This window comes from Anarrhichthys ocellatus, unplaced genomic scaffold (genome assembly GCF_004355925.1).
Source record: "Anarrhichthys ocellatus isolate YVR2014 unplaced genomic scaffold, GSC_Weel_1.0 scaffold8, whole genome shotgun sequence".
Taxonomy (NCBI): Eukaryota; Metazoa; Chordata; class Actinopteri; order Perciformes; family Anarhichadidae; genus Anarrhichthys; species Anarrhichthys ocellatus.
In genome coordinates this window covers 9,576,504-9,589,917 of record NW_022280038.1, presented here as the reverse complement: position 1 = coordinate 9,589,917, position 13,414 = coordinate 9,576,504, and the positions used below count along the sequence as shown (strand labels likewise).

Genomic DNA, 13,414 nt, shown 5'->3' with positions numbered 1-13,414 from the left:
TGCTGGAGGATCTGGGTCTGTCCACGGTGGACCGGTCTCTGCTGGAGTCTGAGCTGAAGGAGGTTCTGGTGAACCTGCATGATTTCATCTGGTTTCACCAGAATCCGACCCGGTGGCTCTGATGACGAGCATCAAGAATAACTCTATAGAAACAGACCGTCTTCTCTCTGACGGTCTCTCTACTGATGGAGGTCTGATAGAGGATCAGGACTAAACTGAGACTGGTTCAGGACCAGATAAAAGTTCCTCACAGTAACTTTAAGTCAGATTTTGTATGATCTTGAATGACTCTGGTGTTTCTACTTTAACAAAAGTAGAATATGCGAGTACTTCTTCACCACCGGTGGAGAAACTGAAGGCAATCAGGTCTCAAAGCGTGTGTTTTCTTTAATGATGGTTAACATCCCCTCCAGTCTGAATTTGATGTAATGCCTCTAGGACAATACAACACATTTGATAAACAGAAATATACATAAGGGATCCTTGTGAAATCAATAGAAATATTCCCATGCTGGGTGATTTCAATTAGTCGTTAACCTTTGGACACGTATCGCCGTGTTGTATTTCTAATGTGTCTTTTTATGGAGTTGTTTTGTTCTCTGTTTATCTTCTTTATTGGTGAGACAAAGACAAATGTCCTGCCCTGATGGGGAGAAAAAGATCTATTTTTATTCATTTCTATTCTATGCAATTAACTGTGTGAACCAGTGGTCTAACAAATCAGTGGTTCCCCATGTAAACGTGTCTGCTGTCAGATAACGATAAAACTGATATTAAAAACCATGACTTGTTGGTTCACTTCTCACGGATTGTACTGCAGTTTTCTTCGAGGAGAACTGAGAATCTATGTGGTTATTTGTTGGCGTTTAAATTCAAATAGCATTTATTCTTACCTGATCAATCTGTTGATAAAACCGGAGATTCGTTATTGATGGACGCCATGTTTGTTTCCTGCTGTCTCAGATCGATCACTACGCCCAGAGGGATCTGAAGAAGGGCCTCCAGCTGTTCGGCACAGAGGGTAACGTGGGCCTGACCAACGCCTGGATGATCGTACAAACTGATGTAAGATGCGTGAGCGCTTTAAGTCCCTTTTCATCCTCTCCGGCACAGTTTACTGAGGTAATGATGCTTTAAAATACATTCTGTCGTGAGCATTGCAGCAGAGTCAGAAATTAAAGTCTGGGTAAAGTAAAATCTGAGATTTGTTTCTAAACACATTATAATAATGCTGTCGACACGTGAATAGACTGGTCGTACTGAAATGTTGAGTTTTTTCTTAATTTTTGTGTCTAGGATTTTATCATCCTCATCATAACCCTCATAGGGTTACCCTCATGAAGCTCATAGCATCAGTGGTTCTGACAACACCAACGTATCCAGTTCGTATGATATCTTACGAAAAGTTACTCCTCATTTTTTGTGTGTTTTCATACGAAATCCAGCAACACGTGTCAGTTTCCCCTCCTTACATGAATACATTCTTTCCAAAATAAACTTCCGTCTTCACAGCAAACTACTCAGTTAGGTTTAGGCAACAAAACTACTCGGTTAGGTTTAGGCAACAAAACTACTCGGTTAGGTTTAGGCAACAAAACTACTCGGTTAGGTTTAGGCAACAAAACTACTCTGTTAGGTTTAGGCAACAAAACTACTCGGTTAGGTTTAGGCAACAAAACTACTCAGTTAGGTTTAGGGAAGGATCGTTGTTTGGGTTAAAATAACTACAGAAGTGCCGTTACTGAAGTATGCAAGTTACGTGACAAAATAAATCAAAACAGGAACAGACAGCGGTCTCCTGGCTGAAAGATGGTGTTTGTTGGACATTTGTTGAATTCCGGCGGCCATGTTTTCAGGTTAGAGCAACCACACAGCCTGCGTGAGCAGCACTGCTCAGGTGCGCAGTCGGCTGCATTTCGCTATCTGTAGAAATAAAAGCCCTCGAGCATCTCTCTGTAGAATCCCTTCATTTGTGAACACAAGGCTTTTATTCTGAGATATTTGCAGGTAAAGGCCGTGACCTTCACAGAGTACCGGCTTTTAATGATGGGCTGTAATTATTATTTAATAAGCACACGCTTATTAATTCTGGCCATTATGAAAGACAAACTATGTAGAAAGAAGCCCACGGTTGGCCGTGGTTTCACATTTTTCATGATTTAGAAACCTAAATTTATATACTTTATATTATATATATTTTTTTTAAATCATTCAAATTTAGTTCAGTGGTTTATGTCACATTTTTCTGTGGTGTGACAAACGCATATTTCTTTTTGCTTTAGCTTCAATGCCATCTAGCAAGTCAAGTCACGCAAAATATATCTCGTAACAAGCTGAAGTACATGACGTTTTGACTGCATTATTCACTGAGGCACTGCTTACGTTTGCTATTGGCAATGTTTCACCATTAGTACCACTGTGCTCACATTAAATTAAAAGGGAGTAGTCAACTGTTGAAGGGCCGTTTGGTTTTATATTCCTCCATTTTATGTAAAATTTTAATAAAACACTGCAATCCTTCCTGTCGTTAATGGGATCTGGACATTTACAAGCCGGCTGGGAAATAAGAAATAAAAATACCAGCAATCTGAAAAATAGCATCAGTAAAAATGTGTGAAAATGTCTCAACCGAGTGTAACAAATGCTCAAAGCTTTACAGTTTAAACGCTGTGGTAAAATGCTGTCAGATAGATTAATGGGAACATCACAGACTCTCAGAGGTATAATCTTTGTTTCAGCCGCCTCTTTGATGTGGCTCTCTTCCATTGTATTATTTATTTATATTTTCTTAAATTCCCCTCCAAATAATTCACAACGTAATGCGAGAAACAGAGATATGGAATTTAGGATTGCAGAGGACGGATGGTGCCGCGGTTGAACGCCTTTGGGGAGACATCGAGTGATAGATGGGAGACTTCAGGGCGCTTTGGACTTTCCCCCACAGCACAGATCCGGTGTTGTGGCTTGTAGTTCTGTTCCGTTAGTGCAGTAAACGCTGAATGTTTGGCCCCGGTGCAGGCGCGTGTCTGCGAGGCAAACTGTGCAAGGGTGTGTGCTGGTGAAAAGGCATAATTGGTGACAGAGAAATGTATCGCTATGCAAAATAATATATGCAAATGTGTGCGATGTGTGGGTGGTAATGTGCAGAGGGTTTCTTTCTCCTGCGTACAGGATGATAGCATGAAGCAGAATCTGCCTGAACGAGCCATCGTTTGGAGAATATATCTCTGCAAGCGTGAATGTGCACTTTTTTTTCTCCTTGTCAAATCAGGCTCTGCTGCATATGGGGCTCCATAAAAGTCTGGCCGAGGTGAAGTCCATTAAAAGGCAGCTCTCATTCTGTCACTGTTCACCCCCCCGAGCCTCCCTCATACATGCTGAGTCACTGAATAGATAATACAGCAGATGTCCCCGGAGCAAAGTTCACCCTGAATATTATTAATGGCTGCTCCTGGAATAGAAGAGAATCTACATACAAGAGCAGAAGTAGTAAAAACACCCGGCGCAATAAATCAGAAAAAGGGGCAGCACGGCACGCCGGGCGTTAACTTTTCAAGGTGAAAACATTTGAATGTTATGTGCAGTTTTCAGCCTTTGATTTGTTCTCAAACGTTATGCTTCAGATGGGTTTCGAAATCTGCCGTACTTCATGATAAATTGCAAACTTGATCCATTGTTTAAGCGGGCGAGCGAGTTTCAAATTAACACACAATCCCGGATTCTGTGCACGGAGCGGCTCGGGCGGCATTATTCCCGTGTGGAAATAAAGTCCACTGAATGAACAAAACATCAGGGGCGCTTTATCTTTTTCACCAAGTACGCTGATGAATTGAATCGTGGTGGAGGCCATGATCCCTTATCAAAAATCCATACCAATCACAAAGGGGGGGAGATGTAGATAAAAAAAGAAGCCGGCGAGTTGGAAAATGATTTCAGGGCTTTGAGACAAATGAGATGTGGATTGTACGAAAAGGGCCTCAATATCAGACAGATCAACAGTTTTCTATACGCCCGGCACATATGAATTATTTTGCCCAGGAAATCTTGTTCTTGGCAAGTAAATAACTTTAGTTTCCATCAGCGGAGGATGTTTATTTGATATCACGCATTAGGATTTTGAGTGTCGGGACAATAAAAAGGCCAGACTCTCTTAACTTATTGTCTCTCTCTGGTGCAGTTTCGATGCTGTGGAGTAACCAACCACACAGACTGGTTCGAAGTGTACAATGCCTCCCGCGTGCCGGACTCCTGCTGCCTGGAGTACAGCGACAATTGTGGCCTGGACAACCCAGGGACGTGGTGGACAGCGGTAAGTCCTGGCATTAAAATCAAAGTAAACCTCCAAAAGGTGCTACTAATAACTAACCTTTTAATCTTTTCCAGTTGTACAGGATTATAAATTTGAATGTTGCCTAAACTGAATGAAGCTTAAATCCCTTTCCCAGGGATTGTCGAATCATATCTCAGCAACCACAGCAGGCCTGTGGAGCGGTGTGCATGTGGCTGAAAGAGAGAAAGTCAGTATTTAAAGTTTGTCAAGAGTTTGATCATCACTTTTAACACAGGCTGCAACTTCTGCTTCTGAAAAGTGAAGCCAATGCTTCATGTGTTAAAGCTGCATTCTCTCTAATGTCCACCAGGGGGCGACTCCTCTGGTTGTATAGAAGTCTATGAGAAAATGACTCTACTTCTCTCTTGATTTATTACCTCAGTAAACATTGTAAACATGAGTTTATGGTCTCAATCTCTAGTTTCAAGTCTTCTTCAATACAGCATGATGTTCATTTAGTACATTATGGTCCATTTAGAGTCAAAAGAAAGGAAAGCTTGTTCCAAAACGAGAGGGAATCTGGAGCACTTAAACCTTAACCGCGATCAGAGGTTGTAATTAAAAAGGCCAGTTTTGAATGTTGCATTCATAAAACCACAACCGACAAATTTAAGCTGATTATCTGTACTTGTGAGCGTCTACCTGACCTGTGTGAGGGAGTCAAGGTCCAATATCATCTCAGGCACAGATTAAAAATAAACTAAAAGTGAGGTTGCCTGAGTGTTGGTCACATTTCATTTAAATGCAAATTTGTAAGTTCGAAAGTTAATTCCTCATTAAATCCCAAATCATTCCGGGACCATGATTAATTGGATTTAACATGTCTGCCTTTCTTTCTGTAAAAAGAGGAATTTTTTTAAAATTCAAATAATCAGTTATCTGTTGAAAAACAACTTGACTTACAAGTTGTCCAATTAAGAAAAGTCAACCTTAACTGTGCAACAAGCAAACAGCAGGACGCAGTGAGAGATTTGTATTCTTGATGACAGATTGAATTAATTACTTCTGTCCAGACGGACTTGACTGCTGGTGCTACTAATGTTTGTCGGATGCATAATCAGTGTTTTTAATTATTATCAGCTGCACTGTGCACAGAGTTGTTGTTTACTTTTCAGATTGTGATAAAAGTTGCAGAAAGCAACCATTCGTCAAATTGACAGACGTCGTCTGTCATGAAAAACTTTACAACGACAAAACAAACAAACTGAGGTTTAGAGGTCTGCACCTCTTAAAGCATCTTCACATCTGTTAGACCATTCATAGGCCACACACACTTTGCATCCTGACCAGGGCTAAACCAATAATTGATGCTTCTTTGCTGCTGCCAAACCACACGGGAGGGCACTTGAGTTTAAATTCATTAGTGTCATGTGGAAAATCTGCCGAGAAGGGTTTGCATTTCATGAGCTCGACTGTAAATGCTGCTGAAAAACAGGCTGTGCAGCTACATCATTTTAGTCTCAGGTGTCTCTATAGTAGGAAAGTATGCAACTAGATGAATCTGCACATGCAACATCATTTAGCAAGATTGGAAGTTGTTGCACGGGAGGTGATTGAGTGCATTGAGGTAATATGTCGGGACAGCTGGTATTGATGACACATTCATTCAGAACTTAAATTACTCCGCCTACTTGTGACCTGGCAAACGCTACTGCACGGAGGTCTTTCACTATATCATTTCTGAACTGAAGCAAACTGCGTCTCACATGAAACCAAGCACCTGTTCTCTCGACACTCTTCCCATAAACTTGTCATTAACGTAATTAGTCTCAGCGGTTGTTCAGTCGTTAAGTGACGCTATAGAGCTAGACATTTGGCAGCTGGCGGTTTTTTTAATCAGTCCTGAACAAGCAAAGACTGATATTCAGAAGCTCTTTCTTCCCACGGTGCCAGATAAATCATGTTTTTACTGAACTGCTGCCGGCTCTCTTGCTTCAGGACACCGTCTTTGAATATTTCAGTCTGGTTTCAGAGACCTTGCTGCATTGGACAGAATCAGCCATCTTGACTAATGATTTCCTCTTGGCAGCTGATGCATCAAATCGTGACCTTCCTCTAGCTTCTATCTCATCCTTTGACACAGCAGACCTCACCATTCTTATGCAGGAACATGTGGTCGGTGTCCTGGCGCAGCCGTTGACTGTTATTTATCAGATAGAACCACAGCTTCTCAGTCTGATCTGGAAATTCATTCTCACCCGAAATGCCTTCACAAAAATGAATTCAGTCATCAATATGTTTTTTGAAACTGTTCTTATCACGAATACTTTCACACAGAAGGAAGGCAAACTTTAATATTCCTTTCAACCATGACAAAGGCAGCGCAAACCAGATCTACACCTTTCGCAATGAAAGCACTGGGCATAAAACATTGGCGGGCAATTGTTTCATTTATTCTTCACATCCACTGTTCCCTATGGCATCCCTCAGGGTTCAATTTTAGGTCGTCTGCTCTTCGCTGTTTATGGTCCCACTAGGCCTCCTGTCTTAAGAACATCACATCTTGGATGCAAATTCCGTTTAGCTTATCATATTTGGAATCTTCAGTCAGTTCCAGAGTGTGTTGATATTTTAGCCATGTGATTCAAAATTTGCCTGCTATTTGCTGTTTAAAGATGTAGAGGAGTGAATTCAGCCTTATTCTGGGGCTCATTCACATGAACGGAGGAAGGAAAATAATTCTAGATACTGGGAAGCTAATTTTAACAAAAAAAAAGAAGAAGAAAGAGTTCCAGACATCTCTTTCCCAATGGATGTCTTTGAGAAAAGTCTGTCTTTTTGGGCCCCACGCCATCACGTGATGGACGTCGGAAATTTCAATCCCACCAATTGGCGACTACGTAATATTTTCTTCAGAGACGGGCGCTCTTCCTGGGGGCTTGGCCGCGATCCTTGGGGCGACAAAAGCTCACGCACAATGCATGCTGGTACATGTAGGCACTGTACGGCTCCGCGAGCAGGAGAACTCATCTGTCTCAGTCAACATAGCTCACACTGAGGAATTTATCAGTTCAACGGACTACATTTGCCATCGACACTAATTGGAAATCCTCAGCAAGAAACTTTCTTGTTTGAATCTAAATTCTCATGTGACTTATTCAGTCCACTAAAAATAAAATGCAAAAACAGCAGGCCTGCAAAACACCTGTTTTCCAGCTCTGCCAACTGCAAAAGCTGATTAATTCGCTATTATTTAGAGGATCAGCATGAGAGATAAAAAAAGAAAGTCACAGTAAGACTTGACAAGGCAATGAAACATGATCTTCATCAGCAGACAGAAGTGTCCACTTGTCATGGAACTGAAAATGTTCTCATTTCAATTGTTTTCTGAACACTTTAACAACATTTGTTTGAGATGTCCACAAAGTACTTAAAGCGGTACGACACTTAGACTTCATATATAAATGGACAAGTCGTCTCCACTTCCTCCCACTGTAGAGAAGTGAAGTGAAAATATCCCAAATGCGGGAGCTGCTGTTGACGTTATTTGGAGCCAGAGTCTGCAGAGTAGCTAGTGATCACGGGGTGGAGCCGCGGTATCGAGGTCCCACCCAAACATCCGTATGATCGCGAGCAGAGCACGGCCACAGCTCGTTTGTGAAAGAGAATCACAGCCATGAATTGTGACATCACGCCCTCTTTCATTAGCATGAAATAACTCATTTAAACCAAACGTATAAAAGGAGTGGACGTATTGACCGTGAAGTCACGTATTGGTTTCTGGACTGATACTTGAAGCCTCGAGTTTGGCATTTTGGCCGTCGCCATCTTGTTTTTTTTGCAACCAAAAGTGACACGAGAGGTTTGAGCTAAGTACAATTGAAAGATGAATCCAACATTTTTAGGCGAGCAAAAATGTTTTTTATTGGGAGATGAAGGTCTGTCTGCTCCCAAGTCTACACCTGTGAGCATAAATGAACATCATGCTGTATTGAAGAAGACTTGAAACTAGGGATTGAGACCATAAACTCATGTTTACAATGTTTACTGAGGTCATAAATCAAGAGAGAAGAAGAGTCATTTTCTCATAGACTTCTATACAACCAGAGGAGTCGCAAAATCCTGCTGATTGAAGCTCCACAACAGCTACTAAATGAACCTTGTGGTGAGATTCCTTTCATCATATAGTTGAACTTAATGGTTACAAAACTAAGGAGGACAGCTTTGCATATTTATTGCATTCTTATGATTAAACATTGTCAATCTGAGACCCTGTTTCAAACTAAAACTCATTCTTCAGTTTAGTAAATTAAGTAAATCTTAAGTTAACCTCAGTTTCTACTTGCAAAGGGCAGATTTTAAACATTATGTTCACAGGTGTGGACTTGGGAGCAGACCTTCATCTCCGAATGAAAACCCCAATTGTTTGCAGCTCGATTCAATTCAGCAGTGGAAAGGCCAAGCTGCGGCCGTTTTCAATTTTTAGAAATGAACGGTGTAACCTTTTAAAATATTTTTCCATTACTTGTCCTTAAACCAGGTTCGCATAAACCATTTAAAGATTTTTCAAAACGCTTATACATATTTACATCCTTCAGGCAACAGGTTGTTGGCCTTCAGGTAAGTCTCCCCTTCAAGTGTGAAAGCCCAACTGATCCACGTAGTTTTGTGTTTTGATTGCTCGCCCTGCAGAAGAAATCAATTCGTGTAGTTCACACTGAACCACAACAGTTCACTGTCAATAATACCTGCAGACCTCTTTTCATATTTCTGTGGTGCATATAGTATCTTAGTGACAGAAGTTTCAAACCTTTCTTCTCTGTTTGAAATCAAATCGTACTCCAGAGATTTTCTTTAGCTCCAAAAGAAGTCAGTGAGGCCATTCAAGGATATGCACATTTCTGTGTTGTTGAACTGTCCCAAGGCAAATATAAGAGTGCTTCTTTTGACTGATAGAAATCTCATGAAGACCTTATACAACTTGTTCAGAGAGTTTGAATAAAGGCTGATCCTTGGCGTCGGCTTTAGATTGCTTGAAGTTCTCGTCATCGGCAGCCGAGTGATCGTGAACTCAAGAACTGTGTAAAAGATGTCACGCTCTCATTGATAGCAAACACATGCCGACACACAAGGACACACTCACAACAAACCACGAGCACACACTCCGTTTGAAAGCATGCAAATGTTTCAAGGTTTCCTCCGTACGTAGGGTTGTGGAAACATTGAGAAAGTAATTAAATGAAAAATGACTCCATTGATGCCTAAAACATTTATTGACAACTGCTCTTTGTTTCCAACCAAAAGTCAAATTTGGATCCGTTCAAAGAGCATCTTAATGAAGGTGCAGGTGCATGTTCCAGATTGACAGGTTAACGGTTCAGGTGCATGCCAGCCCGGCACGAAGCAACATTACCAAACTGGCAAAGAGCAGGTGGGCATCGGCCGGTATAAATACTGTGTGGGGACTAATTGTGGAATGAGGAACAGGTGAGGAGGTGGATGAGAGAGGCAAGTGATTGGAACAGGTGAATAGTCTGAGGCTGCATGCTGAACGGATGAATAATGTTGGGAAAGAAATGCACGGGCCTGGAGGAAATGAGAAGCGGCTGGAAACATGTAAAATGAAAACAGCTGAGGCAGACATTGAGACATTCCTAATGCACTTCTAATGTAAGTCAAGATGGACAACATCCATTCCTCATTCTGTGTAAAAATACATTCTACACTTTGACTGAAGATAATGTGGTGCTTCAGCAGACTAGAACCATGTCTCCTACAAACTTACATTCCCATACAACTAAACTGCATCCTCAACTAGACAGGTGCACTCAGTAGAGTGCAGATCTCTACCAGGTGTGTCTGCAACGACCACCGCTGAATCGTGTGAATGAATACGACCCACATTTTGCCAACGCCACCGGCAAGACACCAATTGGCTGTAAGGTGTCGTAGAAAAACCCACTCAAGCAGTGATATGTGCAGACACTCAAAGTCGTCTTAAAAGTCTTTTCATGCAATCTGGCCAAAAACAAAATTCAGCTCACCAAGCTGTCTGCCCTCGTGCAGCAGCGATGTACTCGGCAGTGTGTGAACTGGTAGTTCTGTTGGCTGGTAGCCAAACACACCATCCAAAACAATGAATGTGCAAACTGTTTCTTTGGCCGCAGAGTAGTGGCTGTGCGTCGGCTATGCACTCAGCTGTGTTATTAGTAGCGATCTCAAACCAGCTGCTGGCCAGTTGAAAGTAGTGAGCGAGGAGCCAGCTGGCAGTCAATGGCAGTATTATAAACAGGTAATAAAAGGTGTTTTTGAGAAAATGTGAGTCACCACAATCACAGGACGTCCTTAAGCATGCAGCCATAATTGTCCACCAAAATATTGTGAAGTTTGCTGCAGCAGAATGAGAGATTAGCCGTGGACGGACAAACGGTGAACACTCACTCACTCACCTAATTTTAAAGAGACAGTGCTGCAGACTTAATGTTTGTTGTACGAAATTCCTTTCTCGTGGTTCAGCAGCTCCAATGCAGCTCAACACAGAAACAGGATCCAGGTAAACATAAAGACGGGATTCTGAACCAACAGGGTTGAACCTTTAAAAGATAGCCACATGTGAACCTTTCCTTTAGGTTACCCTTTAACCACAACCTTGATCTCTCTCTAACTCTTACCAAGTAGGTGTCTGAACCTCATCATTATAAAACACCCATTAGGGATGTTGTGAAAGGCAATGACGCACAACCTTGTTTTTCAGCATGGAAGCTCATTCTTGACCTTTTGTAACAGCCAGTGTCACAAAATGATTTAAGCCCAATTAAAACACCTGCTGAGGTTTTCTGAGCCGAGCCTCCTACACAGAGCAGAACATGTCATCAGTGAGGAGGAGGAGGAGGAAGATACAGACATCTCTGGTCCAGGTGTTCCAGTGCAGGCCAAGGAGGACATCCCACGAGGAGTCCATTTCAACACCTTGAGTCGCAGTGCTGGGACTGGCATAGCAGGTTCAGGTTCACTTATCGGATTTATTTTCCACCCGCAGTGGACGTCCAACAATAAAAAATATGAATTTATGTATTTTCAGGTGCAGGCTCTTTGGCCCAGGAGGGTTGCAGTTGGACAGCAGGGGTTTCATAAATAACACTGAAGCCGAACCAAAAATGTTGGCCGACTGCATAGCTTTCCATATCGATCCACAGAATTACTTCACCTCATGCTAAAGGAAGACATATTTCCTTTGCTTCCCTCGACGTGTTGAGCAGCGGTGAAATGTAGATTGTGTTTGGCTCCCCTGGCTCAACTTCTTGATGTAAGGAGATGAAGAAAGAAAATAGCACAATCAGGAAGGCACGTCTGCAGACATTACTAATTAAATTAGAGCAGCGGTGGAGACTGTTAGCTTTTCCCTTTACTACAGTATGTCTTCTTCTTCAATGTGACATAATCAAACACACAGTTTGGCACACACATATATAAAGAATAGGAGGTGGAAGAACCACGTGCCACCTGGCAAATGCCACTCCCATCATTTGTAATGTCACCTGTCAACTGTTCTTAGAAAGCCGCTTTCTTTGCCGAGAGGATTCATCTCCTTTTCATTACTCGGGCACATCGCTGACCCAGAAGGGCATCGCTCTGTTTCCTCTATCAATAATTATTACCCTTTTTCTTTTCTTTCTGCCTTTTCGGTGGGCCCTTTATGGCTCGGGGACATTTTTTGAGAAGAGATTTTAAAATGTGCTCTCGGTGCTGAAAATAACAAAAAAAACATTTGTGGGACGCAGTTGGAGGGGTTTTCGTCATGTCGCCTTCAAAATGCATTCAAGCAATGCCAGACATGAAAGATTCAGCCCGTTCTCTTGTCTACATGATACCTGCGGGGTACGTGCCGCTCCTGCATTCACATTACTCCTGTTTGTACAGCTGCGGGGAGAAAAGTACAGCGGGGAACCGGCTTACGTTTTGGAAAGTTTTCCCAAAGAATAATAATAGGTCAAAGAAGGAGAGAGGAGATGAGGATGTTGTCACAGGAGGACCTTTTAGCCGAAGAGCGTTTTCCCTTCACAGTAACAGGAGGAGAAGTTGCTGTAAATCCTGCAAATATTACTCGACATCTAAATGGTGAGTTTACATTTGTGGGCTAATGTTTGCTCATTCTGTCTGTGTCTCCACAGCCGTGCTACGAGCGAGTCAAGGACTGGCTTAATGAGAACCTGGTGGCACTTTGGATCTTTGCTCTATGCACAGCACTTACTCAGGTAATTACAGCTTTTAAGTTGTGTGACTTCTTCTTTTTCCTTTTCTCCAGCAGTCATTAACTCCCAGTATTTGATATCTGCAGCCTCAGACGGAGGCTCTGACTTTGTGATAAATAAACCTAATACTTCCAGCGTCCTTTCCATTAAGACGGACAGCAGGAGCCCGTATAAGCCTCTTGTGTTGTCACTGTACAACCACATAGGAGGGTTCTCCGTAGAAAGTATTTTATCTCCGTTCCAGGCAAGTGGGTACGTGATACGCTTACACAAGTGGTGAAGGGGAAATACGCTGCTCTTGAAAACATCAATCACGCGAGGCTTCTGTGATGCTGCAGGCTCGTTTTAGTCGGGGCCCGCTTTTTTACAAAATGCGACTGTACATGCAGTAAAATGAGAACCAGAAAGAAGATGGAATCACTGCCAGATTGATCTCCGATGATGTCTGCCAGCTGACTGAGAATTATACAATTCATATATGAGTCAATGCTCAGCTGAGGGACACAAATGAAAGCGTGTTCGTGTATCTTTAGAAAGAAGAAATGGCACATTCTTCCTTTTACAAATGAAAAGTTGAATGATTATTTAGTTCAATACATTAAGGGTTTAGCTGCTGCAGCATTACTTGGCCTGGTATGACCGGAGCCTATTACGATGGCTAATGTTAGCAAACTTAACAAGTCTGTTTTGACTTCTCTGCTACACTTCACTTCAGCAGTAATCATTATTTTGTAATTATGGCGTGTGGCCACAGTGGACCCTGTTTTCTGTACAGTTGCCTCTTCTTAACTCAACATGAGCCGGCGGCTTGCAGCTAACGGTGCTAACAGCGCTAACAGTGCAAACGACAACAGCGCTGACACAGTTAACAGTGTTTACCTGAGGGGTCACC

At 42.2% G+C, this 13,414-nt stretch overlaps 1 protein-coding gene across 1 annotated transcript in view; it reads left to right on the top strand.

Moving 5' to 3' along the window:
* The window catches only part of tspan4a (tetraspanin 4a), a 54,026-nt gene that overhangs the window by 39,675 nt on the left and 937 nt on the right, over positions 1 to 13,414 (top strand). Inside the window, exons 4-6 of the mRNA XM_031848776.1 lie at positions 964 to 1,065; positions 4,178 to 4,309; positions 12,442 to 12,525. Coding sequence (XP_031704636.1) covers positions 964 to 1,065; positions 4,178 to 4,309; positions 12,442 to 12,525 — 318 coding nt within the window. The remainder of the gene's footprint in view (positions 1 to 963; positions 1,066 to 4,177; positions 4,310 to 12,441; positions 12,526 to 13,414) is intronic.